Source organism: Lepus europaeus, chromosome 17 (assembly GCF_033115175.1).
Source record: "Lepus europaeus isolate LE1 chromosome 17, mLepTim1.pri, whole genome shotgun sequence".
Lineage (NCBI taxonomy): Eukaryota > Metazoa > Chordata > Mammalia > Lagomorpha > Leporidae > Lepus > Lepus europaeus.
The window spans coordinates 72109298-72136648 of record NC_084843.1 but is presented as its reverse complement, the minus strand read 5'-3'; the positions used below and the strand labels follow the sequence as shown (position 1 = coordinate 72136648).

At 38.9% G+C, this 27351-nt stretch overlaps 1 protein-coding gene across 5 annotated transcripts in view; it reads right to left on the bottom strand.

Moving 5' to 3' along the window:
* Positions 1-27351, bottom strand: part of CCSER2 (coiled-coil serine rich protein 2) — a 139663-nt gene that overhangs the window by 85821 nt on the left and 26491 nt on the right. For all 5 annotated transcript variants that reach the window (XM_062214024.1, XM_062214025.1, XM_062214023.1 and 2 more), the window contains 2 exons: positions 13495-14959; positions 12034-12230 (listed from right to left, as the gene is read on the bottom strand). In XM_062214024.1, coding sequence (XP_062070008.1) covers positions 12034-12230; positions 13495-14920 — 1623 coding nt within the window. In that variant the 5' untranslated portion in view covers positions 14921-14959. The remainder of the gene's footprint in view (positions 1-12033; positions 12231-13494; positions 14960-27351) is intronic.

Genomic DNA, 27351 nt, shown 5'->3' with positions numbered 1-27351 from the left:
CAGAAAGCACATGGATATTGAATTAAAAGATGAGTTTACTTTGGTACAAAAAATATTTGAAATCCATGCAAACTTTTTCAAAACACATTTTTACATGAAATTTCTGAAAATCCCTTATATATCTGCCTATTACACAAGACCATGTAATAGCCTTTTCCATCTCAGTGTCCTTAGAACTTAACAATGTCTGGGATATAGCAGATGCTTAAGAAAGAATTACTTAGTTTAGCTTTATAGTATAATATACTTAATCTACAAGAAACATACTGAATGAAGACAAAAATATCTAAAGATTACAACTATAGCTGACAAATTTAAAGTTTTTTTTAAATATAAAAGTTGAATTAATAGCATACACACACAAAAACCTATGCTGTTAAATAAATGTACATGAAAGATTCTCCAGACTGTCAAAAGAAAAGAAAAAAACCTGCTGAGTAAAAACTTAAGTTTCCTCATCTGGTTCTGTCTTCCTTATCTGTAACAACTAAGTTGGAGCAAATCCCTTCTACCTTCTCACGTTCTATGATTCTGTGTCAGCACACAGGTGAAAATATCAATTATCAGTTTCGGATTTCCATTTACCTATCTTAAGACCGTCTCAGCTTTCCGTAAGCAGCCCCTCTTCTGTCACAGCCATGCCAGTACCACATTTTTAGTCACTTGCAGCTTGCTATTATGACACGTGACTCCTTAGACACTTACTTTGTTAATAGGTTATGTCACAATATGTATGGAAAATACTGAACTGTATTAAACAGTACCTTTGTAATGTCAGTGTTTCTATTTGTTTTTAATGAAATGGCAATGTTATCACCTGTCACCATGGAATCCATTTCAATAAGAAATTATTAAGTCCTTACCTAGTGTCATAAACCTAATGGAGAGATGAGCAAGATAATAAAGCATCAACTATAATTCAAGGCATACAGTAGAAGTACAGATTAAAAGTGATCATATGACTAGAATAAGGTGAAAACAGGTCATGGAGAGAAGAAAGCCTACCAAAATTTAGATTTCACAATATAAGGAATGGGGAAGTTGGTAATATGGTAGAATGAATGCAAGCAGAAACACTAGCTATAATTGCAAGGCATGAGGAGGTAATGTTTTCTCTCATACATTCAATTGATAATGGGACTTGGGCAACTGTACCCTCAAACCAGTTTTCAAAACTGTCTACCCCTCTGTGTTTCTACTCACCACTACCTTGAACACAAGCCACTACCATCTCTCTTAAACAATAGCTTCCAACATCCTGTCTACCTCCCCTCTAACTCAACCTTCATGTAGAGCATTTTAAAATTGCAAATCAAATAATATCCCCTTCTAGGTTATAATGCTCCAATAGCTAACTTTCAATTTGCAGGGCAAAGATGCAAAACCTTGTAGCTCCACAGATGCTCTCTGGACTGACAGAGCAGTTATGATAAATTTCAAATAGAAACACAATGTAAATGGAAGACAACTGAAATAATCAAAGGAGTGAAAACACTACATAGGAACAAGACAAAAATAAAACCACAAGCTTTATTCCTCCACCAGAAAGAAGCTAGATCTGAAATTATTTTAAGCAGCTATTGATATAAGGCAGTCAATACTAATAATATCAAACAGATGCATTTGTCAATTACATACTAGTAAATAAAGAATATGCCATTATACTGCACGATCTATAAAGTGCTCATCTAATCTAATGAATGTTATAATTCAGAATACTGAACACTTTCTGAAGTCAGTATCATAATCTGCCCTTCCTAGAAAATCAAGTGTTGTAAACATTACTTAATTATATATAAAATATCATGCATTTAAACAGGACAGAAGAGGAAATAACATTTAAAGCATAGAGTTAGGCTGCTGCCTGTGACAATGGCATACCATATTGGAGAACCGGTTCAAGTCCTCGATACTCTACTTCCAATCCAGCTCCCTACTAATGTGCCTGGGGAAAACAGCAGATGACAGCCCAACTAGTTGGGCTCCTGTCAACCAAATGGAGTTCATGGCTCCTGGCTTTAGCCTGGCCCAGCCCTCGCTGTTGCAGCCATTTGGGAATGAACCAGCAGATGAAAAGGTCTCTTCTCTGTCTCTGTCTCACTTTGCCTTTCAAATAAATGAAAATAAATCTCAGGGGAAAAAAAGATTTAAGAAACATTAAGGCTGGCGCCGCGGCTCAATAGGCTAATCCTCTGCCTTGCAGCACCGGCACACCAGGTTCTAGTCCCAGTCGGGGCGCCAGATTCTGTCCCGGTTGCCCCTCTCCAGGCCAGCTCTCTGCTGTGGCCAGGGAGTGCAGTGGAGGATGGCCCAAGTGCTTGGGCCCTGCACCCCATGGGAGACCAGAAGAAGCACCTGACTCCTGCCTTGGGATCAGCGCAGTGCGCCGGCCGCGGCATGCTGGCCACAGCGGCCATTGGAGGGTGAACCAACGGCAAAGGAAGGCCTTTCTCTCTGTCTCTCTCTCACTGTCCACTCTGCCTGTCAAAAAAAAAAAAAAAAAAGAAAAGAAACATTAAGGCTGGCGCCGTGGCTCAATAGGCTAATCCTCCGCCTTGCGGCGCCGGCACACCGGGTTCTAGTCCCGGTTGGGGCGCTGGATTCTGTCCCGGTTGCCCCTCTTCCAGGCCAGCTCTCTGCTGTGGCCCGGGAAGGCAGTGGAGGATGGCCCAAGTGCTTGGGCCCTGCATCCACATGGGAGACCAGGAGAAGCACCTGGCTCCTGGCTTCGGATCAGCGCGGTACGCTGGCGCCGGCCGCTGCAGCCATTGGAGGGTGAACCAACGGCAAAGGAAGCCCTTTCTCTCTGTCTCTCTCTCTCTCACTGTCCACTCTGCCTGTCAAAAAAGAAAGAAAGAAAGAAACTAAAATCTGAACACAACAATGTTCTCATTATCCTCTTAGCTCATAATTTTCATTCTTAGAAAGAGCCATCTTTAAATCTCATGTTGTTTTACAGAAAATAATGAACACACACAAGGAGTCTTTCAAACAGTTCAAGGGAAATTTTTACGATGAAAAAAACTACTCAAAAATTTCAAAAATTTTTTGCAGAAAAATACACATCTTTTAATTCCATTTCTCCATGAACTTTCTGAAATGATCTTGTCTATTATATATTATTATAGTAATAATATTCATCATTATAATTTATTACTATAAAATATATTTATTACTGTAATGTATGTGTATATATCATATTGTATATTACATTATCTATTGTCTGTATGGATAATACATATTATATATAATTTACATAATATTATGACCATTATGTATCATTATATATAATACTTACTATATATTTATTATACGATACCAAGTATTAGAAGTAAAACTTAAATCTCCAAAAATCAAAACTATGATTAGCTATAACAAACCATCACTAGGGCCATTTAAAGAGTAACTATACTACTAGTTCAGATTAACTTAAACGGAAAAATGAGTTTGCCTAAATTGTACTTAAAATTCACAACTTCATTTTAAAACAAATTTACAGTTTACTGGAGCTTAATCTGTTAGCCTCAAAGGATAATTACTTTAGTTAATAAAAGTACTGTTTAGAAACAAACTTTGAAAAGTAGATGTCGTCCAACTGTGCTAGGTAGAACGATCCCTCCAAAAGTGTCACATCTTAATTCCTGAAACCTTTGAGTATGTTAGCTTACACAGCAAAGAAAAATGAAAGCTGTAACTGAAATTAGGTTACTAATCATTGACCTTAAAACAGGGATAACATACTGGAATATCTAGTTGGGCTCCAGATAACCACAAGGGTCCTTTTTGTTTGTTTATTGACAGAGTTAGACAGTGAGAGAGACAGAAAGATCTTCCTTCCGTTGGTTCACCCCCTAAATGGCCACTACAGCCAGCGCACTGCGTCAATCCGAAGCCAGGAGCCAGGTGCTTCCTCCTGGTCTCCCATGAGGGTGCAGGTGCCCAAGCACTTGGGCCATCCTCCACTGCCTTCCTGGGCCACAGCAGAGAGCTGGACTGGAAGAGGACCAACCAGGACTAGAACCTGGCGCCCATATGGGATGCCGGCGCCGCAGGCAGAGGATTAACCAAGTGAGCCACGGCGCCAGCCCCATCATAAGGGTCCTTAAAAAGAAGAGGCGGACTGAAGAAAGGCCATAGTGAGACTTTGAAGATGGAAGAGAGCCAATGCAGGCTCTTGGAAAAAGCAAGAAAGTGGATTCTTCCCGAGAGCACACAAAAGGAACTGTGCTGGCCAACCTTGATGATTTCAACTTGCTGAGAGCCTTTTGGACTTCTGAGCTCCAATATAGTACGATAATGAATGTGTGTTGTTCTAAGCCATTAAATTTTCAGTAATTTGTTACAGCAACAAGAGAAAATCAATATGCCAATAGATTGAAAAATACGTTTTTCATGAAGTCTGATTCATTTCAACAACAAAAAAATCTGGATACCTAGCATCCTTAATAAGATTCCTTTATATTAAAGGATAATAAATTCTTTATCTCTACAACTGACAATAAGCATATCATGTGTTATATTTTTTCCAAACATCTCTATAACTCACAGTAAATATAATATCATACATGTTATATTTTTTCCAAACAACAATTTTTTTCCTCTTCAAAGCAATTTCAGTATAGATGTCTTTTGAGTCCTTAGGACTAAGCCGACCCCAAAATTCTTACAAATTCTTCCAACACAAGATACTATGCATTTTCCTGATTGATTATAGTTAAAACTTTCACATATACTAATCAATAAGGTAATTTAATTTATATTCTCTAAAAATCAAAGCAATTTTTAACAAATTCTACATTAAACCAATGTTTGTAGAAATAAAGTTTTTAGCTCTCTGGATACTTCTAGACCTAAGTGTCCACACTAATCACATAAGATGATCCAGATCCTATACACAGAAGCACTGCTCATGATTTTTTATGTCATTCATTTTGATAATAAAACAGATCCATGTAGAGGTAGTCTAATTTTAAGATTAAGATGTCCAAAAACAATGCCATAAATTCTTCAGATTTACAGTATAAGTAAAGAGGAGTCAAACAGTGGCACAAAGAAGGGAAATCAGTTTCACAGAGGGAGGCTGTTCAAATAAGCAAATGTTTTACAGAAAACAGATGTCAGGCTTATCACCATCAGAGATGAGAGACACAAATACAGAAAGAAAGGAGAAAAAAACCCACTAGAATATAATCCTGAGAAATGAGAAAAGACTCATTTAAATGATAAGGAATTAAACTTGCCTAGTATATGAAAATAAGGCAAAGTAGGTAAAAACAAAGAATAAAAAGATACTTTCAGAGATCATCTGATTCAAACACTTCTTTAGGCTTCCTATAAAAATCCTTCCAAAAATAAAAGTACTCCATGTGATGATTCAAAATTATCACTTTCTAAATATTTTAGTGTTAGCAAGTCATCATTATGACACTGTAGCTGAACTTCAACTCCTCCTCAATGACAGCTGTCACAGTGGCCAAAGCACTACAGCAAAAAGGATTCTGAGCTGGGCTCACTGTGGCTTACAAGAAGAAAAAACGTTTGTGCCTAATAATGTGCACATGTGATTATGATAATATTTATCAGAAAAAAACCGCTGTATTTCATATTCAAGAAAGTTAAATATCAACCAAAACTTTAGAGTTCAAAAATGTTCAGTTATCCCAAGTAGACTGAAAATCAAGAACACTCGACTGAGAATAATTAGTAAACTAGATCCCAAATTATCCGTATCAATTTACTCAATTCCTCTGGACTCCCCCCATTCTAAAACAGAAGGTAGTAACTGGTTCATAGCTATTTCAAAGACTGATCATAAAAATATAGAAGATGACCAAAAGAAGATATCATCATGCAATTAAGAAAGATAACTTGCTATCAACACCTGTATCAGGGGTCCCCAAGATGATTCACCAAGAAGACTCACAATTATATTCATGGCTAAGACTTATGCCAGTAAAAGGATACAAAACAAAATAAGCGAGCAAAGGCACAAGGAAAAGGAAAAGGCACAAGGGAAGAAGCTGAAGAAAACCAGGAGTGAGTTTCCCAGTGGAGTCACACAAGTTGCAGTAACACAGGCAAAGTGTTGTCTACCATGGACATTCCAAGAAACCCAGCGCCCAAGGATTTCATTGGAGGCTGGGCATGCTGGTACTCTCTGTCTAACACAAATTCCAGACTCCCAGAAGTAAAACAAGTGATCAGCATTAATGCCCCAAAACCTACCTACCTTTCAAGCGGCTAATCTAGAGAAAAATAATTTCCAACTTGCTATGTTAACTCTTTTTATCAAGTATATAGCTTAAGTATATGAATTAAGGTAAATGAGTGTGCCTCATACCAACTTGAGATGGATGAGTCTTAAATGCAAAAAAAATAATAATAATAATTCGGGCCAGGTGTTTGGTACAGCAGTTAAAAGGCCACTTGGGATGCCAGAATCAGGTTCAGGTCTCAGCTGTGCTCCCAATTCCAGGTTCCTGCTACAGGGCACCCAGCGAGGCTGTGGGTGATGGCTCCAAGTAGTTAGGGCCCTGCCACCCACATAGGAGACTTAGACTGAGCTCCAAGTTCCCAGCTTTAGCCTGGCCCAGCCCAGCACCAAATATTGCAGGTATTTAGTGAGTGAGCAAGTAAATGGGAGATCTCTCTTTGCCTTTCAAAGAAATAACAAATTAATAAAAATTACTTTAAAACTAATACATAGCTAATATTTCTTGAGCTCTTGTTATATGTTGCTGGCATCAAATATATGTTCTCCATAAACCTTTTTTGAATACTTCTCATCTATGATCAAAGAAAACTGAGTAAAAATGCTCATGTCTAATTTTCATTATGATTAGTGAGGAATAAGAGATTTGCCACTTACCATGGGACACAGAAGAAAAAAACTGGTAATATTCGAAGCATAGACTATTATATAGTAGTAAAAATGAAATGAACTAGACCTATAACACAAATACATATGAATCACAAAATATAAAACTGACTGTAAAAAAAGTTGCAAAACATTATGAATTGCTTATGAAGTTGTAAAATACACATATAAAGTAATATATTATTCATGGAACATAAGCATATTAAAAGAAAAGAGATACCATATGCCTTAGAATTCATTATTTTAAAGCAAGGTATATTTAAAGAAACTCCCTATTATATGTACTACTAGGATGTTTATTTATTTACTTGTTTTTTGGAAACAGGGACATCTTAACTGCTTGTCCAAATGCCCACTCCTTCCCCTCTTTGGGTTTTTAAATTTTGATTTATTTTTTACTTATTTGAAAGGAAAGAGACAGAGATCAATCTCCCATCCACTGATTCACACACTCCCCCCCACCCCCAACAGCCAGGCTTGGCCAGGCTAAACACAAAAGCCAGGAACTGAATCTAGGTCACCCATATGGAAGGCTGAACCCAAACACTTTAGCCATCCTCTCCTGCATCCCAAGGTGTACATTAGCAGGAAGCTGGATCAGAGTGGAGGAGGCAGAACCAGAACCAAGTACTCAGATAAGGAATATGAGTGTCGCAAGGAACAACTTAACCTTGTGCCAAATGCTTGCCCCCAGGATGATTTTTTTTTTATGACAGGTAGAGTTATAGACAGTGAGAGAGAGAGACAGAGAGAAAGGTCTTCCTTCCATTGGTTCCCCCCCAAAATGGCCGCTACAGCCGGAGCTATGCCAGTCTGAAGCCAGGACCCAGGTGCTTCTTCCTGGTCTCCCATGCAGGTGCAGGAGCCCAAACACTTGGGCCATCCTCCACTGCCCTCCAGGGCCACAGCAGAGAACTGGACTGGAAGAGGAGCAACCAGGACTAGAACCCGGCACCCATATGGGATGCCGGCGCCGCAGGTAGAGGATTAACCAAGTGAACCATGGCGCTGGCACCCCCCAGAATACTGAATGCATTGTTTATTACATAATAAAGCCTTCTCTTTGTGAAAATCCATGTGTGGATTAGAAGGGGAAAGAAGCTAAAAATCAATGAGTTAGCTTCCACATCAAGAATTTTGGGAAAAAAAAGGCAAATTAAACTAAAACAAAATGGAAGGTGATTCTCCCTCATGAGGTTGCCTGCACTCACCTCTGAAGGTGAACTAGCTCCTTAAGCTGCTTAAATAAATTCTGCTCCCATTCTTGCACTTTAGAAAAAAAGAGCATGAAATAAAAACACGAACCAAAATCAATAAAACAGAACACAAGCAACAGAAAAAATCTGTAACAGTCCAAATTTGGTGTTTGAAATGAATAAAAAGAAGAAATAACCAATTATCAATCTCAGGATTGAGAAAGTGGATATTACTGTAAGATGTTAAAAAGGTAAGAAGACAAACCTGAACTCCACCAACAGATGACAGAGTAGAAGGTAACTAGAAGGTTATCTTCATGACTTAGCCAAAGCCTCAGCAGAGAAACAGTCAGGAAAACATCACCAAAGAATCCCTCAGTGTGACATGCTCCTGCTCATTCCTTTCATCAAACAAGAGCAACATCTGAGTTTCTATGGGAAATCACTGGAAATTCTCTTTTTCATCCAGATTTGGATCCTCCTTACTTATTTTTCCTAATCTTAAAAAAATATTTAAAGGGCACTCATTTTCCTCTGGTTTATCATGTAAATAAGACTGCACTGACAGGGTTAAATTCCCAGGACCCTCAGTTCTTTGAGGATGGACTAAATGCCAGCTACACTTACAAAAGTGTCTTGAACTTGATGCAGTTTATGTTAACAAATAAAGTGTATTTTTTATTCTTACTTTTTAATTCCATTTTTTCATAAACTAAGTTCCCTCATGTATATATAAAAATATATATATATATATATATACACACACACAGATGTACTTACATATATACATATAAATCAAATGATTTATATCCAAAATATCTGGGGAATTTTTTTTTAAATCAGTAAGAAATAATACAGATAACCCAATAGAAAGCACTTTACAAAGAAGGATATACTGATGGCCAACATGTGAAGGTGCTCAACTAGACACTACAGCTACACTCTCACCAGGATAGCAAAACACACAAAAACAGACAACATCAGATTAAGACAAGAAAGAGAAATGTCTAGAATGTTCATTTACCATCCATGGGCTTATAAAGAGGTACGATCACTGTGGAAAACTGGCGTACTTATACACGTAACTGTATCTAAAGGACTCCCCACCTACATATTTTACCAACAGAAATAAATAAACACTCATCAAAGAACACACATTAAAATTGTCCTAACAGTGCTAACACTAATAGCCAAAAACTGGAAATAACTTCAGTTCTCATTAACAGGACAAAGTAAGGTATAATACATCCACACAAAGAAATATGACAAGAATGAACAAACTACAACTGACAAATACCTAATATTGACAAAAAGAAACAACATACAAAAGTTTAAGAGTGGGGGCCAGTGCTATGGCATAGAGGGCTAAGCCACTGCCTTCAGTGCCAGCATCCCACATGGGTGCAGCTTCGAGTCCTGGCTACTCCATTTCTGACCCAGCTCTCTGCTCTGGCCTGGGAAAGCAGTAGAAGATGGCCCAAGTGCTTGGGCCCCTGCATCTGTGTGTGAGACCCAGAAGCAGCTTCTGGCTCTTGGCTTTGGATCGGTGCAGCTCCAGCCACTGTGGCCAACTGGGGAGAGAACCAGTGGACAGAAGACTTCTCTGTCTGTAACTCTGTTTCTCAAATAAATAAATATTAAAAAAAAAAAAAAAACTGTAGCAGTTACAGGGAGTTCAAGAATAGGCAAGACAAATCTATAGCGATAGCTATCAATAGTGGTTGCCCCCCTGCAGGATGAGTGGATAACTCAAAAGAACAGGAAGGGAATACTCTGGAGTGACAGATATATTGTATATCTTAATCTTGATGACTGACAAATGAGCATAGACATTTGTCAAAATTTGTCTGGGCTGTCTGCAGAAGATTTGTGCATTTTATTAAATATAAGTTATCCCTCAACAAAATACTGGAGGCATTCAAAGAGCGAGGATTATAGACTAGTATTATGCAAAGTATTCAGTGTATAAACAATTTGTTGGGGACGCTGACGAGATAAAGAGCTTGAACCAAAATGTATGACGTTTCACTTCCTTCAGAAAGAAAGTCTCGCCATGGAAATAATACAAGCAACAGTGGGTTGAACTAACCTGTATTAGTAGTGACACAGATGACACACATTTGGGTGAGAGTTCTTTATTTGACCTGTACTGGAATCAATACTGTTATAGAAACCAAGAAAAGTGAGAACATGCTATGTTCTTTTTTCATTTAGTTAGAGACAGTAATTTTAAATATTTGAGGAAAAGAAAGGAAAACTAAAACACAGAAATAGAATAATAAGGTAAACAAAAATAATAAGATTGCAGGTGAAGTCCAAATGTAGCAATAAATGCAAATGTAATTGAACCAATGCACTGGTTAAAAGAAAAATACAAATTTTGGGGGACCGGCGCGGTGGCGCAGTAGGTTGATCCTCCGCCTGCACCACCAGCATCCCATATGGCCCTGGTTCTAGTCCCAGCTGCTCCTCTTCCCATTCAGCTCTCTGCTGTGACCTGGCAAAGCAATGGAAGATGGCCCAAGTGCTTGGGCCCTGCACCTGCATGGGAGACCAGGAGGAAGCACCTGGCTCCTGGCTTCAGACTGGCGCAGCTCCGGCCATTGCAGCCATTGGGGAGTGAACCAACGGACAGAAAACCTTACTCTCTGTCTCTCCCTCTCACTGTCTGTAACTCTACCTCTCAAATAAATAAATAACACATCTTTAAAAAAAGAAAAAGAAAAACACAAAGTTTTAAAAAATAATCAGCTAATTGCTATGTATCCAAAAGGTTGATCATAAAAGGAGGGAAATATATAAATAAAAGTGGTTAATTATACTAATATCTGGAAAAAAAATAAAGGTTTTAAAACAGAAAGCCAGAGATACAGATGATCATATAGTAAGTACATGCACACACCTAATAACATAAGCTTAACAGACACAGCAAAAAATTAATGGAACTTCAGAACAAAATGATAAATCCACTATCACACGAGGAGAGCTCAACACACTTCTTTTGCCATCAGGTCTCCATTCTTTCCCACTTTCTGTCTTCCCTTGGAACTGAAAATACTCATCTTTATCCAAAGCACAGAAATGAACACCTTTGTTACTTCCTTTCCAATACACACAATCCTGTTGATCAAGGAGGAAACTCATGAATCTTACAGACCAAAGATCAATCCAGATCCATTCTGAACTCTTGTACAGAAAACTATTTTGTCATTAGTTACAGAGCAGAGAACTGAAAATGGTGAATCTGAAAAATGTCAAGTATAAAGTGGCTTACTGCTGCCACCTGCTGGACATAATTTCCTTTGCCCTTCAACCACACTCACCTTAAAAGGTCCCAGTTAAAAAGCACAACTAACCTTTCCTGAGGGGATAAAGATACTCTCTCTGAATATGTGTTCTATTCAATTTAACGAATCACAGTTAACGGCGTCTGTTTTTCCCAAGTCACAGGTTTATACAAGTACAGAAAATTACAATGCCTAAAATCCACTTGGAATTTAATATAGCCACCAAGGCTACAAGTAGATTTTTTGGAAATTCACATACTGAATTACATGACTATATTATATACTGAATTACACTGAGGCACTTTAAACACACCAATTATACTTTATTCATATGGCATATTACCCACATTACTTGCAATAGATATCTCCTTCCCTTCCCTCTGTGAGAAACACTGGCCCAGGCTTAACCTGACCATTTTGGTATGTACAATATATACACATATACATTATATATGTATGATTAACATATGTGTATATGTATGTGTGCATATGTTTAAGTCAAATATTATACTCTCCATGCTTTGTTATATACTAGGGTCAGATATTTTATAGGCCCTTAACAGATGTGAATTCCTATTTCTCAAACTTTTTTTTTTATCTCCACCAGTATCACAAGTCTCTTTACAGTAAGGCAAACAAAATATTCCAAAAAGGTATACAAATCCATACATACTATGCTGTTCATTTCGGAGGAATCATAGCTCCCAACAGGATGGACACTTCCAATGGGTTCCAAGCCCTCCTCATCCCACATGTAGGTACCATCAGAGCTATCAGATGGAGATAGCTCAAATGAAGAACCAGCTCTATAGTCTGTATCTGGTGAAATCAAGTTATTCCCAGAAGTGTGTTTGGTACATTCACTCTTGTCTTCAATTGATTTAAAGAAAAAGAGAGAGAGAGAGAGAGAAAGATTAATTCACCAAAATATAATTATTTGTCATGCTTTAAAAATATAAGTTATAATAATTTGATATATTGCAACAAAAAGGTTGGTCAGCCCCCAAAAAAGCATTTCTAACTGTGCTCTTTCTAACTCCTAAACAAGAAAAACTCAAAAGGCAAAATCTTAAAATTACTGACTGATGCGTTTTGTAACTGACACAAAGAAAACTCATTTAGCCATTTTTCATTTCTGCAACATTTCTAAAACTATATACAAAGCTTCATATTCCTTTAATATTTCCCAAATATTTACTTTTAACCACTGGTAAGGAAATCTCCTCTGTATGTATTAGTTAATCTCATAGCTACTTCCTTATAAGGTAAAAGAACTTGTTCTGACAGTCACTTGTAGAAGGCTGGCAAACAGAAGCAATAGTTATGCCAACTGCCCAGCTCTGATCATTACACGACGTCCAGCTGCATGGAAAGATCACACTGTATCCCATAAACAGGAACAATTATTACGTGTCCAACAAAAATATTTCAATAAAGACCAGCAGATAATCAAGGATTTATGTGCATCTCTAGGTATAACCTAGTCCCTTGATTAGAACATGCACCTGTATTCCGTCCCTTCAGTCTGTTAATTTAGCAGGCTATACGGCTACACAGAAGTATCTCCCCAGCACTTGTTAAGAGGAAATGTTTAGCAGGTACAACCTCACTTTCTTCAATTAAAAAAATACAGTTTCCTGGAAGTATAATTATAAAAATTGCTAAACAAAAAAAAATTTTTCCTAGGATAAAGAATCTACTCTATTGGACATAATCTATATTATCTCGTTTGCATTTTGGTACAGCTTTGCTGTTAGCAAGTAGTTATGATCTACTATACTATGGGAAGAAATGGTTTATTTTATGGGATCCATTAATTAAGGAAAGTGGGAGGAAAAAAATCACTTGAAAAACAGTGCTGACACGAAGGAGGAACAGGCCTGTATAAGACAGCTGAAGAAGAGCACAGGCAGCAGTGCTCTCAATGATGTTATTTTAGGTATCTTGAAAAACAGGGTAGGCAGCAAGTGACAAGGAAGGAAGATAGATGTTGCCTCACTTCAACTCTATCTGGGTCTATCCCCCGGTGAAATGGATAGCACATTGGAATATATCAGAAAATAATCCTAAATATAAGCTCAGTTACATTATTAAAGCGAAAAAAACAAACAAACTTAAGGGTATTAGTATTTACCAGAGACACTGATGTCAATCCATTCATCAGTTTTACTGAAGGATTTTTCATTTTCCTTGCAAGAATCAAATATATCCTTTGGTGGTACATTTTCATGTTTTTCTTCTTTGAGAGAAATTTCCTCTGGAGTTATTCTAGTTCTGTTGGAGTCTTCTATATCAATAAAATCATCACTAAAGTCTTCACTTAAATCATTCTTATCAGAAGACGACAAAGAAGATAAGGAAATGTCATCCACATCATCACTCAGGTATCTAATTTTACCATCGTGTTTCATGGTCTGGCCATTTTCCGTTCTGTAACTTTCATTTTCAATTAGTTCTTGGTCCTTATCAGTAGTTCTGTCCTTAGTCAAAACTGTAGCATCTTCCTCTATACAAGTGTCAGCAGTTGAATTTTTATTACTATCAACTGTGATAGTTCCAGGAAATGGAAGTCGGCTAGATTTCAGTAGAGTGGGATGAACCATCCTATAACCCAAAGTGGAAGTTACACTTGGGCCATTTGGTAAAGCCAACTTCTTTCCACCAGCAGCGTAAGACCTATTAAATCCATATCCTAAATGTTCATTCCCATTGAGTACTTCTGATTGCCGGGAATGTCTTGTTAGCATACTTGACCGCAGAGGCACTCTAACGGGTAGCTGTTGGTTCTGATAAGGCTTTGTAAGATCTACAGCTCGATTGAAGGAATGTGATCTGGTTATAGATGAGGGTGGAAGGAATGAATTCTGAATGGAATGGGAAAAACTTTGTGACCTTACCATTTTTTCACAAGTAATAGATTTAATGTTGTCTGGGGACTGGGCTAAGCTTTCTCCAGAACTGCTTCTGGTAGCGCAAGAGTTAGCTCTAGGCCTTTGCATGCTACCAGCTGATCTGTTTCCATAAAATCCATTCAACTGTGGTTTGGGAGCACTGACTGAGGAATACGAAGTCCTTCCCAATAACGTGCCTTTGGTGAATTTACCCAAATTAGATGGTCCAGAAAAAGACTTCTGGTTCAACTCCTCTGCAGATGACACAAACATAGTGGGTGGCTTTGCTAACTTTGATGTAAGTAAAGAAACACTTTTCAAACCTCCCTTTATCCCATTCCTATCAAACACTCCTTGAGTAGGAGCATGTTTCTCAGGATCAATTAATTTATCATGTGAATTCTGAGTATTGTTAGGATTCTTAGGATCTTCAGCACTTTGTGTACTAAGCTGGTACTTATTTGCTTTTCTCCAATTAAATGAATGGGACAATGGACAATCAGAGCCATTATTTCTAATGTAGCTTTTGACATTACTACTCTTGGATGTTCCTAATAAGTTAACAGGTGTTCCATTTGGTAATGGCTGCAGTGAACTTCTTACAGATTTTGTTCCATACTTTGGCAACTTGGAACCCAAAAATGTCTTGATTTGTGTTTTTTCTTCCATGAGCTAAAAGGTGCATTTGTTCTTACAGTTTGACGGAATCTGAGGAGGAAAAAACAAAAATAGATTAAAAATCTCTAAATAAGGATAACTGCATGTACTATCACAACATGAATGCAATGTTTACATGATTCACTCAGAAAAACCTAAAAGCCACCTATGATTCTTATAAAACTCAACAGTAAATGTACTAATTAAATTAATAACTTCAAGCCAAAAAGAAATAACACTATCTAAAAACTTCTATAAACTTGGGTTGTGGATGACAGAAAATTTAGAAACAGTAAAATTATACTATGAAATCTGACTATAAATAAGGACAATACTTCTACAGTACAACTTCCAATTTCCAATCCAAGTATTTTTTTTTCTTACTTTGGGTTAATATTCTCTCCTTTAAAAGTAAGACAATATGATCTTGTTTTTCAAAAAAAAAAAAAAAAAAAAAAAAAGCACATGATCTTATAAAACCTATAATACATTTTAAAAACCTTAATTACTAAAGTCATGGGAAGGATTAGGTGAAGAATATAACAGTGCCAAGAATGCTTCTGCTGTTAAGGGTTGAAGAGCCCAGCTGTCATGTTAAGCCACCAACTCAAAAGAATTTCTGCCCAGTAACATAAACAGACACTACAGTTAGTGCCAGGGTGAAAAGCATTAAGATTTAATAAAGCTGATTCTTCCATTCATCCCAATCCCTCAAATTTATTTTAATGATAAAGCAAAAAGTACAAACACAAAACATTTCAGTGCACACACAGAGCACAAAACTTAAAAGAAAAAAAAGGTTGGGTAAATTAGGGCATAAGACAGAAGTACTAAAATATCTGATGACACTGCCACTAATTTGTTAAAATTTTTAGTTAAAATAAAACTTGATTCCAAGTCAAACCTGGATTGAGAATTAGGGTTTCTAGATCACATGCATGTTACTGTATTAAAAGTAAATATTTAGAAAACCATAGACTTGCAACTAAAGACAGTGGGGTGAAACAATTATAAAACATCCTGCCTTCAGTAACTAATAACAGGGACTATATATATATTTATGCACACAAATATACACAGATATATTTTTTAGCCAAAAATCCATCAGCTGCAGTCACACAGGAAACTGTTTAAGAATTTAATAAACCTTAAAAAGCAGTGGACAGAGAAAAGATTCTGTACAGTAGACAGCTCCCAGCCTGGTTACACTGCCTGGAAACAGTAATTAGAGAAGATAAGTTAATAAGACTTGAAAAAAACTTTAAAGTTTTACTACAGCCCTCTACTTTGGAATGAGCTAATTTGGCCTCAGGAAAGCATCTTGGGCACAGAAGGTTCAAAATCTCAGCAAAGCCTGAGCAGTCACCAGGCCCTGCCAACTTCCAAGGCACTCTGCTGACCCTGGGGCAGGGGGCAATGGGACAGAACATTTAACACAATAGCAGGGAAGCCCCAAGCCCTGCAAGGGCTCTCTCACCAATACCACCTCATCCCCTTAGCTCCAGAGAAGCAGACAGAACAACACACACTTCTCAAAAGGACAACTGAGGGAGTGCAGTAAGCAGAAGAGGGAAAGCAGAGCAGGAGAGGACCTTGGAAATATCACCCACATCATATCAAGTCAAAAGCAAAGTCTGACCTGGTTGCCTGGGCAGGATAAAAAGATGCCACACAGCTACACACATAAATGGGGTGGAAGTAAGGAGAGAAGCAAACAGGAAATACAGCATGCAGAAGAAAGGAAGAATCCAATGTGAAAGAAAACATAACAGAAAAAGATCCCCACTGTGTCCATTCTTACAGAGAACACCCTATTAAGAACATTCATCTTATAAAACAAAAGCTCAAAGAGGGAAAGACAAAACTGGTCAGCTTTGACCTATTTTCAATTGACTTTAAATATATATATGACTAATTCTATATTAAGTAAAGAGTTCAACATACAGTATGAAGAGAAAAGAAAAATAAATAAACAAAAATAAAATGTGTACAAACTGTTGAAATTCCTCCTTTGTAGAAGTTGGTCTTCTGTATATAAAGTTAATTAAAAATGAGTCTTAAGGAAGAATGAGATGAGAGAGGCAGTAGGAGGTGGGATGGTAGTAGGGGTGGGAGGGTGGATATGGGGGGTGGGGGCAAAACCACTATATTCCTAAAGTTGTACCTATGAAAATTGTATTCATTAAGTAAAAGCTTTAAAAAAAAAAAAAAGACCAACAACAAAAAACTGGTCAGTTAGAAAGACATGTTACAAAGCCAAGAAAAGTAGGAAGAACAAGGAGCTAGAAGGAAGCAAGAGAGCCAGAGTACTGAGGAGAAAAAAAGACAGAGGGATCAAAGCAATTAAACAGAAAATGTAGAACAAGGTAACTAGTATCTCGAAAGAAGAACAGCAACACAAACACAAACACAAGAGAAAAGGCAGGGTATGAATATAATGGAAATATCCATAAAATATAGTAAGGGGGGCTGGCGCTGTGGTGCAGGAGGTTAAAGCTGACGCCTGCAGTGCCAGCATCCCATATGGGTGCCAGTTTGAGCCCTGGATGCTCCACTTTCGATCCAGCTCGCTGCTGTGGCCTGAGAAAGCAGTAGAAGATGGCCTAAGTCCCTGGGTCCCTAAACCAGTGTGGTAGACCGGAAGAAGCTCCTGGCTTCCAACTTCAGATCAGCTCAGCTTTAGCTGTTACAGTCATTTGGGCAGTGAACCAGTGGAATGGAAGACTTCTCTCTCTGGCTCTACCTCTCTCTGTGACTCTGTCTTTCAAACAAATAAAAAAAAATTCTAATATATATATATATTCTAATATATATATTCTATATATTCTAATATATATTCTAATATATATTCTAATATATATATTCTAATATATATATATTCTAATATATATATATTCTATACACACACACATACATACATGAAGAAAAAAATCTACAGAAGGGAAGAAAAACCCATACTAAATCACAGCTCCAAATACACATCCTGGTTAAGTTAACACAATGCCAAGAACAAAGAATGTCTTCAGGAATACAGGCGTGTATATGGGGGGGGGGGGGGGGAGTATAAAACAATTCACACCTTGTAAAGAACCTTTAAAGAGTCCTGAAAGCAAGGAAAGTATTAGATATCCTTCTGAAGGAATGCTGGACCCTCTGGGGATAATTTAACTCCACAGGAATTGTGAATGGGTTACTTTACAGCTCAGTAAAGACAAACATACAGAAGCCTAATGGAAACAGATAATTCTTGTCTACAAACCTGTAGAGGTCCAATGGACCCCCAACCCCTGCCAGATCTGATCCACCTGTCCTTGACCTACACATGTCTCTATTCTTTGCATTCTCCTTGGAACCAGTTGTAGCATCTGACTCCCTTGTTAATGATAAATAACATCTTTAACATATGTTCAGTTTGTATCTGAATGAGTTGTGGGGATCACACCAAGACACCCAGTGGATTTACCAGAGACAACGAGGGAAATTTGTCAAAGTGATATAAACTTCAAGGGCAGTTTACATCAAACATGTCTTTTCTTGTCTTCCAGAAGTGAATGAAGAATAGTAACAGAACTTGGCTCTTTCTATTTTAAGTTTCCTCTCCACCAACTCTATGCTTCACTCTTGTTTTTAGTTTATTCAGGGTCAGGAACTTATTCATCATTAGTGCCAACAATGACTGGGAACTGGATTTTATGGATTGCCATTTGGTGATCTCTGTAAGCAAATTAATGGTTTATAAAAACCTAAAATCTGGTTCAGTCACTGGTTATTTTTAATCTGCTTCAAGATTGAAACAAACAATTAAAAATTTCATGCCCACCAGGAAGCAGAATAGCTCTTTAGTACATGAATAGGTGAGGTTTTATGTGTCTGTAATATTAACTCTTTACCCATAGCTAAAAATGGTGGAATTACAAGCTGTAAGATCTTTCAATGTCTGTGCAACTACAGGTCTATAATTCAGAAAGGTCTTTACCAATTACTGTGAGCACATAATGCTTTCCTACTCCTAGGGGTTATCAATAAAGTAGATTATAAAGTCTCCTAAAGTAGCTCCATTCTGATCAACTTACAAAAACATAAACTGAATATTGCCAAATTCTCAGAATATAAGCAAGTTGGTTTTCAAATATTTTAAATGTGTTGCACTTTTAGAAAATTACTTTTGGGGCTGGTGCTCTGGCGCAGCTGCCTAAGCCATTGTATGCAGCACCGGCATCCCATATGGTGAGTCCAAGCTGCTCCACTTCCAATCCAGCTCCCTGCTAACGTACCTGGAAAAGCAGCAGAGGACAGCCAAAGTCCTTGGGCTCCTACACCCATGTGGGAGACCTGGAAGAAGCTCCTGGCTGTGGCCTGGCCCAGCCCCAGCCATTGTAGTCATTTGGAAAGAGAACCAGTGGATAAAAGATGCCTCCCTCTTTCTCTCTAATTCTGACTTAGAAATAAATCTTTAAAACAAACAAAAAAAAATTATTCTTACAGAAACTAACATAAAAAGGTTTTAAGTTACATAAGGTAGACCTCCAGCAAACATGACTAGTTCTGGGGGCCGGCGCTGTGGTACAGCGGGTTAACACCCTGGCCTGAAGAGCTGGCATCCCATATGGGCGCCAGTTCAAGACCCGGCTGCTCCACTTCCCATCCAGCTCTCTGCTATGGTCTGGGATAGCAGCAGAAGATGGCCCAGGTCCTTTGGCCCCTGCACCTGCGTGGGAGACCCGGAAGAAGCTGATTTACTGAGCATAATTTTAAGTTTATATACTTTTGCTTCTTGCTGTTGTCTGCCCCAGAAAGACTGCATTTTGGGGACATGTAAATGAACATGCTCATATTTGTACTTTGAGAAATCTTACAATGGATCTAACTTTTATAAAAGTAACACTAGATAGGTCACAAAGATGTTTGTACACATATATATTTAAACACAACAAACTGTTAATAGTGGTTACCATTAAGGGAATGAGACTTAGAAGAAAGAAGATTTCTTTTTGTCTTTAAATAATTGAGTATTTTAATAGATCTATACTTCTGCAGTTAGAAAGGTGTTTTGTTTGTTTAAGATTTATTTATTTGGCCGGCACCACAGCTCACTAGGCTAATCCTCTGCCTGTGGCGCCGGCACACTGGGTTCTAGTCCCGGTTGGAGCACCGGTTCTGTCCCGGTTGCTCCTCTTCCAGTCCACCTCTCTGCTGTGGCCCAGGAATGCAGTGGAGGATGGCCCAAGTGCTTGGGCCCCGCACCCGCATGGAAACCAGGAGGAAGCATCTGGCTCCTGGCTTCGGATCTGCGCAGCGCGCCGGCCATAATGGCCATTTGGAGGGTGAACCAACGGAAGGAAGACCTTTCTCCCTGTCTCTCTCTCTCTCTCTCTCACTGTCTAACTCTGCCTGTCAAAAAAAAAAAAAAAAAAAGATTTATTTATTTATTTGAAAGGCAGAGTTACAGACAGGCAGAGGCAGAGAGAGAGAGAGAGAGAGAGAGAGGTCTTCCATCCACTGGTTCATTCCCCAAATGGCCAGAGTTGGGCTGAGCTGAAGCCAGGAGTTTCTTCCAGGTCTTCCACGTGGGTGCAGGGGTCCAAGAACTTGTGCCATCTTCTACTGCTTTCCCAGGCCATAGCAGAGAGCTGGATAGGAAGTAGAGCACCCAGGTCTCGAACCGGCACCCATATGGAATGCCAACACTGCAGGCAGCAGCTTTACACGCTACGCCACAGCACCAGACTCCTGAAAGTTTTAACTAAAAAAAATTGCAATCAGCAAGATTAACAGTCTAACCTAAGTTCCCACAAATTTGTTTAATATTGTATAAAACACAAAAAAGACACACACAAAAAAAAATTTTTAGATAAAGAAAATAATTTTTCATTTCAACTATTATCACTTCTTCAAAAACTATCATTTCAGCTTCTCCAGACTTCATTTAATATGTATCATTTATTAATTTTACCTTTAAATTTTCAAATTTATTCTGAACTCATTTCTATTCCACAATTCTTCCTGTACTACCACCAAAGCTTCTTATGATTCCAATCTCACTTTTATTCAAACTGTCAATAGTTATCCTCTTAAAGCATAAATCTGATCATTGTCATTCTATTCATTAAAACCGTATGTGAGGGGTGGGCATTTGGCCCAGCAGTTAACATGCCCACTAAGATGCTTGCATCCCATATGGGGTGCCTGGACTCAATTCCTGGCTCTGCTCCAGCTTCCAGCTTCCTGAAGTAGCATCCAGGAGGTGGCAGATGATGGCTCCAGTAGTTGGGTCCCTGCCACCCATATGGGAGACCTGAACTGAGTTCCTGCTCCCAATTGACACCTGCCCCAGCCCCAGTCATTGTGGGCATTTGGGCAATCAATCAGCAGATGAGAGCTCTGTCTCTTTATCTGTGTCTATGTCTCCCTTCCTTCCTCTCTCTCCCAAATTTAGAACAAAAAAAAAAAAAGAAGAAGAAGAAGAAGAAGAAGAAGAAGAAGAAGAAGAAGAAAGAAAGAAAGAAAGAAAGAAAGAAAAACAAATATCATGTGTGAACCTGGAATTAACAAAATATAAGGCAAAATTCACTGTACAGGAAGCAAGCTTCTCTATTTTGTTCTACTTTACCTTTACATAAACTAGGATGCACCGTTTGTCATTCCGTCAAATTCATTGGATACTCTCTGCCTTCCACGACAGACCACCTTGAAGGCCCCACTCTCAAAGTCCAAAATCACCACATCCACAAACCTTTCCAGTTAGAATTGATCTTGCATCCTTCTCTACTCCCTTCACACCAATAATGTAGCAAGTCTACTTCTAATCATGTGTATGTCTATTTGACCCATACAAAAGCAAACCTATTCAGATCAGTCACTGAATCCTATATTCTTTCAAGCCTACTATAGGACCATAAATTTAAGAGCCTCAATTTTTAAGTAAATTCATTCTCTTAATGCAAATTAGTTTAATAAATTAAGAGTTTTGGTTTTGGGTCTATGATCAACTGGTGGTTGCTTGGAACATGTTAGAAAATGACTCTGAGGTCAAATCCAGCCTCCACAGCAGTGTCATGATCAAGCAGCCACGATCAGAGAAGGGACAGTGGTAATTTTCATGCCAGCTAACTGCCTTCCCCATCTTTGATAAGAGTCTTTATAACTAAACACATTCACACACCCCCTCCCCTAGACACTGTCAGAATAGCCTAAGAAAATTGGTAATGATACCACATGCATGGGTCATTCTGCAAATCATTAAATGACACATACCAAGGATTCAGTCCTCTGGTGTATCCATCCATGAGGAAGAAAGGCCTCCTAACATCTCCCTGCCTATCACAAGTACATGAGGACAGAACAGTCTATTCTTTTGTTCTCTATGCCTCCATTTTTCAGTCTAAAATGAAGGTAATACAGGTTATCTCCTAAGAGCATCTGAAGATCAATACCTTAGAGGCACAAGGTAAGCCCAAAAAACATTCACACTGTTATAAAAAAAAGTCTGCGGTACTACCACTTAGTGGTGGGCGAGCAATAATCTTAAAAGCTGAATGCACTATTTCCTACCAAGAATACTAACTTCTAAATGTGTCAATAACTGCAACACAAATTATATCAGTCGCTTTGAACTGTGGTCTTAAGACCAGTCTGACAGTTCAACTGGAAAGTTCCTACATCTATTTACATGATGACTACTGTCACTTCATTTGTCCATGAGCTACTGTCTAAATGCTCATGAAGCTTGCTCCCACGTTTGCTTTGAAATGAAATAAAACAATGCATCTCCCTCATTCTGGTAGCTGAATAATAAGGCAATCGCTAACAGTTTGAGACAGTGCACACAGGCCTCAAACACTTTAATATGTGTGTATGTGTGTGTGTGTGTGTGCTCCAGTTCTGTAGTAAACTAAGAATACCTGGGATGGGGCTTGGAAATGTCTGGGATTTTCTGAGCTAAGTTTCTGTAAGAAAATTTCTGAAAGAACAGCACATGGACAGAATTGGAGAAACATCTTATAATTTTCAAGACTATCTAATAAATTCTTTTAAAAACAAATGGTAAAATTACAGCTCCTGGCTTTTGAAAGGAATCTACAGCTAGATGAGAAGAAAAAAAGGAACATACATTACTGAGTGCTTATTTTTCTTTTTAATTTTTTTTTTTTTTTGGACAGGCAGAGTGGACAGTGAGAGAGAGAGAGAGACAGAGAGAAAGGTCTTCCTTTATCGTTGGTTCACCCTCCAATGGCCGCCGCGGCTGGCACACTGTGGCTGGCACACTGTGCTGATCCGAAGCCAGGAGCCAAGTGCTTTTCCTGGTCTCCCATGAGGGTGCAGGACCCAAGGACTTGGGCCATCCTCCACTGCACTCCCAGGCCACAGTAGAGAGCTGGACTGGAAGAGGGGCAACCAGGACATAATCCGGCACCCTGACCGGGACTAGAACCCTAGAACCCGGGGTGCCAGCACCGCAGGCAGAGGATTAGCCTATTGAGCCACGGCGCTTGCCTACTGAGTGCTTACATGAGAAGTATGGAGCTTACTACTTTATCCTTACTACTTAATTTTCACATTATAAAGGAGTGAATTTCATCCCATTTTAAATCGTTAAATGAAAATTCAGAAAAGTTTATACTTTTTTAAAAAGATTTACTTATTTATTTGAAAGTCAGAGTTACAGACAGGCAGAGGCAGAGAGAGCAAGAGAGGTCTTCCATTCACTGGTTCACTCCTCAGATGTCCACAATGGCTAGAGCTGTGCTGATCCGAAGCCAGAAGCCAGGAGCTTCTTCCCGGTCTCCTTTGTGGGTACAGGGGCCCAAGGATTTGGGCCATCTTCTGCTGCTTTCCCAGGCCATAGCAGAGAGCTGGATTGGAAGTAGAGGAGCCGGGACTTGAACCAGTGCCCATATGGGATGCCGGCACTGCAGGCAGCGGCTTTACCCACTATGCCACAGCGCTGGCCCCAAAAGCTTAAATACTTGTGCACAGTCACTAGTTCATAAATTGCCAAAAAGGAGATTTGGGATCAAGTCAGCCTGACTCGAGGGCCAATGCAGACTGCCTCATAATGAAGCAGTGAAACATTCTGAGAGGCTTAATCATAGCCAGGGATAAGAGTGAAGAAAGGAGCTGTTAGGTGAGAGGCACAGAGCCTGCAAAAGGCCTAGGTATTAATCAAAGGGGAAATTTTGCAGAGAAACAGTAAGAGCTGTCACTTTTCAAACCCCTTTCATCTCTATTATCTTATCATCTGAAGAACCACCCACTCACTTTCTTTTTTACTTTCCAAATAGCTTTTAGAAGGTATGAATTGCTAGTACTTTAAGGATTAAACGGGCATAAATTCACTACTGACTCAAACAGCTATTAACTGAACAACAATACTAGTAACTACACAGGGATAAAGCAGTCCCTTCCAAAACTTGCTTTCACATTCAGATAATTACACTATAGTTTTAAAGATTTTTTGTTTGGTTGGTTGGCTGGGCTTTCATTTTTTTTAATCTTGTATTACTCACCTATTTTCCCTGTAATCTCTTTTCCTTTGTTTTTGCTAGCTGCTATCTGTGGCATAAGCTAGTTCAAAGCCTTGATTATCCCAATTAAATAAGCAAAAAAAAAAAAGACACCTTAGGCGAAAGTGAAGTTTTAAAAATAGTACAACCTCGGCACTTCAAAAGTGCACATCAAGCCAATAAAAACCCCATTGTTGTATCAGCTTGGCTTTCTGTCCTCAGCCTCTAACTCCCTTTTCATTCAGTCAGGTGACAATCAATATAACTTGTGAATTTGAGGCTCAAATGAAATTGTGGCTTAAGAATACTAAATAATGTTAGTAAATGCAGATTCAAAGTTAATTACTTCCTGAAATTTTTAACTAACAGACAAGGAGAATACCAGCAGATAACAGAGGAATCAGAAGTTCCCCTAGTCATATGATGGAAAAATCTTATCTATGGCGCAAGGGACTAAGCCACAGATTATGATGCCTGCATCCTCTTATCAGTGGTTCCAGTACTAGTTGCACTGTTTCCAATCCAGCTTCCTGCTAATGTGCCTAGGAAACAGTGGATGATGGCCCTAGTACATGGGTCCTAACCACCCACATGAGAGATCTAGATGGCATTCCTGGCTCCTGGTTTTGGCCTGGCCCAGCCCTGGGATGTTGCAAACACTATGAGAGTGAACCAGTGGATAGGAGATATCTCTTTATCTTTCTCTCTCTCTCTCTCACTCTCGCTCTCTTCCTGAGAGTGAACCAGCAGATAGGAGATCTAACTCTCTCTCTCACTCTCTCTCTTCCTCCCCCTCCCTCTTGTGCCAGTGTATGTATCTCCTCCCTCTGGAGTGCTTTCAAATAAGTAAATAAATAAATCCTAAAAACAAAAAGTTCCCCTGTTCAAACCATAAAAAGTCTTCCCCTCAAATGTTACCATTTAGTTCAGGAGCACAGACCTGAGTAACTGTGGGCCATGGAAATATCACTAACAATCAAAGGGCTAGGAGAAGTTAGTGTCCAACGGCTTGAAGAATGACCAAGCCTGATGCCTGTGTAGTTACACTGCCTTTTAAAATAGCACAAGGACATAACAAATAAGCACAGACAATTTACAAACACTGGGTGTCTGGCAAATCACAACATGGATTTCATCCTTAATAGGGCCTGCTTGAGCAGAATTCCCTACATTAAATGAAATGGGCAATAAAGACAGATCCATGGGGTCAAGCATCAGACTGAAGACTAACATGAGTAACTCTTCAATGGCCAGATAATTAGGAGGCTCTACACTCACATCAGGCACTTAGTGAGTTTGACTCACTAGTATATATTACCCACCCCAAGTTTGCTCAGCACAGACACATAACCAAACATGAAACATTCTGTAAAAATTTAATTGTACTGAAATTATGGTATCACAGAAAAAGTAAATTTTAGTAGTAGTTTTGACATAATAATACAGAGACTACAACATGGTGATTTTAAAAGTAACCATGGTTACATGCAATAATACAGATGAAACCAACAGGTTCCTTCAAAAATTAGAGTCCAGGTACTGAAGAGCACACACAGTATGGTTCCATTTATCTTAGGATGTAGAAACCTGCAGTGTCACTCCTCCCTAACAACCTGGAAAAACTTCATAAACCCTCAGAATTACAACCTTTTGTGAGCCCATCAGAGTAAGAAAAGCAAGTCAATCCAATGCCAAACCATTCAAGGCTTCACTCCATTCAACAGGAACACATGAGGGAAGGACATGAGTCTCTTTTTCCCTCAGTAAGACTCAGTGTCTTAATGTGCACGTGTGTCACATAAGTATACTACCAATACTACCATCTGAACATAAGTACTTTTTTACATGACCTAACTACCTGAACTGCTGCTCAACCAAAGCCACAAGAAAAGATGACCAAGTTAACCACTGGTCACTTTTTCTCAAGTGCAATTCTGACCATATAAGATTTTTAACCCTCATGTTAATGATAGAACCGAACGTCACACAAGATGTCCTATTTTGTAGTTCTGTACATCCTCTAAGTTGCTGGAGACGGGAGAAACAGAGGGAAGCAACTCAAGAGGCAAGTCTGTTCTCTATGAAGTCTATGAACTCCACCTAGCAGGAAAAGGAAAGAAAACCTGGACCAAAACTGAAAGGTAAGAACCCACACCTTAAAACATGCATGGAACCACATTCACAGAGCAGACAGGTAGTCTGGCAGTTAAAACACTGGTTAAGATGCCTGTGTCACACAGAGTGTTTGAGTTTGATTCCCACCTCTGGCTCGATTCCAGCTTCCTACTAATGCAGACCTTGGGAGGAAAAGTGACGCCTCAAATAACTGCGGTCCTGTTACCCCCATGGGGGACCAGAACTAAATTCCCAGCTCCTGACTTCAGGCTGCCCCAGCCACAACAGTTGCAGGCATTTGGGAAGTAAATCAGCAGGTGAGGGAATGCATTCTCCACAACCCCTAAATAAATAATACATAAAAATGTAACTGTTACGAGGACATATACTGAGAAGGAAATCGGGGTAGGAGTATGGAATTTTCAAAGGTTTATATGGATGGGAGACTGGTAATCAAATCAGGAATGTTCCACTGATTATGTATAAAGCTTGTGTCTGATTTGTTGAGTACTGGGAGTCAGCTCCCACAGGAGACCACAGGCTCAACAGCGTGTGATTGTACTATATTGGCTCTTGTGCCTGCAACGCACATCACCTCTCCCTTTCATATCCTTCAAGGCATCAAGCTGCCTTTGCAGAGGCCAAGACCATCAGGCCAGGTTGTGGGCTCCTATTACATGTCAACACACCAAGAAATGCTCTTTAGACCAGTAAAGGTTTATGTCCCATCCACTGGACAGACACATTCTTTGAAAATATAGACTTAGATTTTGATTCATGTTTCTTCACTTAGGCTCTAGGACACAGCCAGGCATACAAGCGATT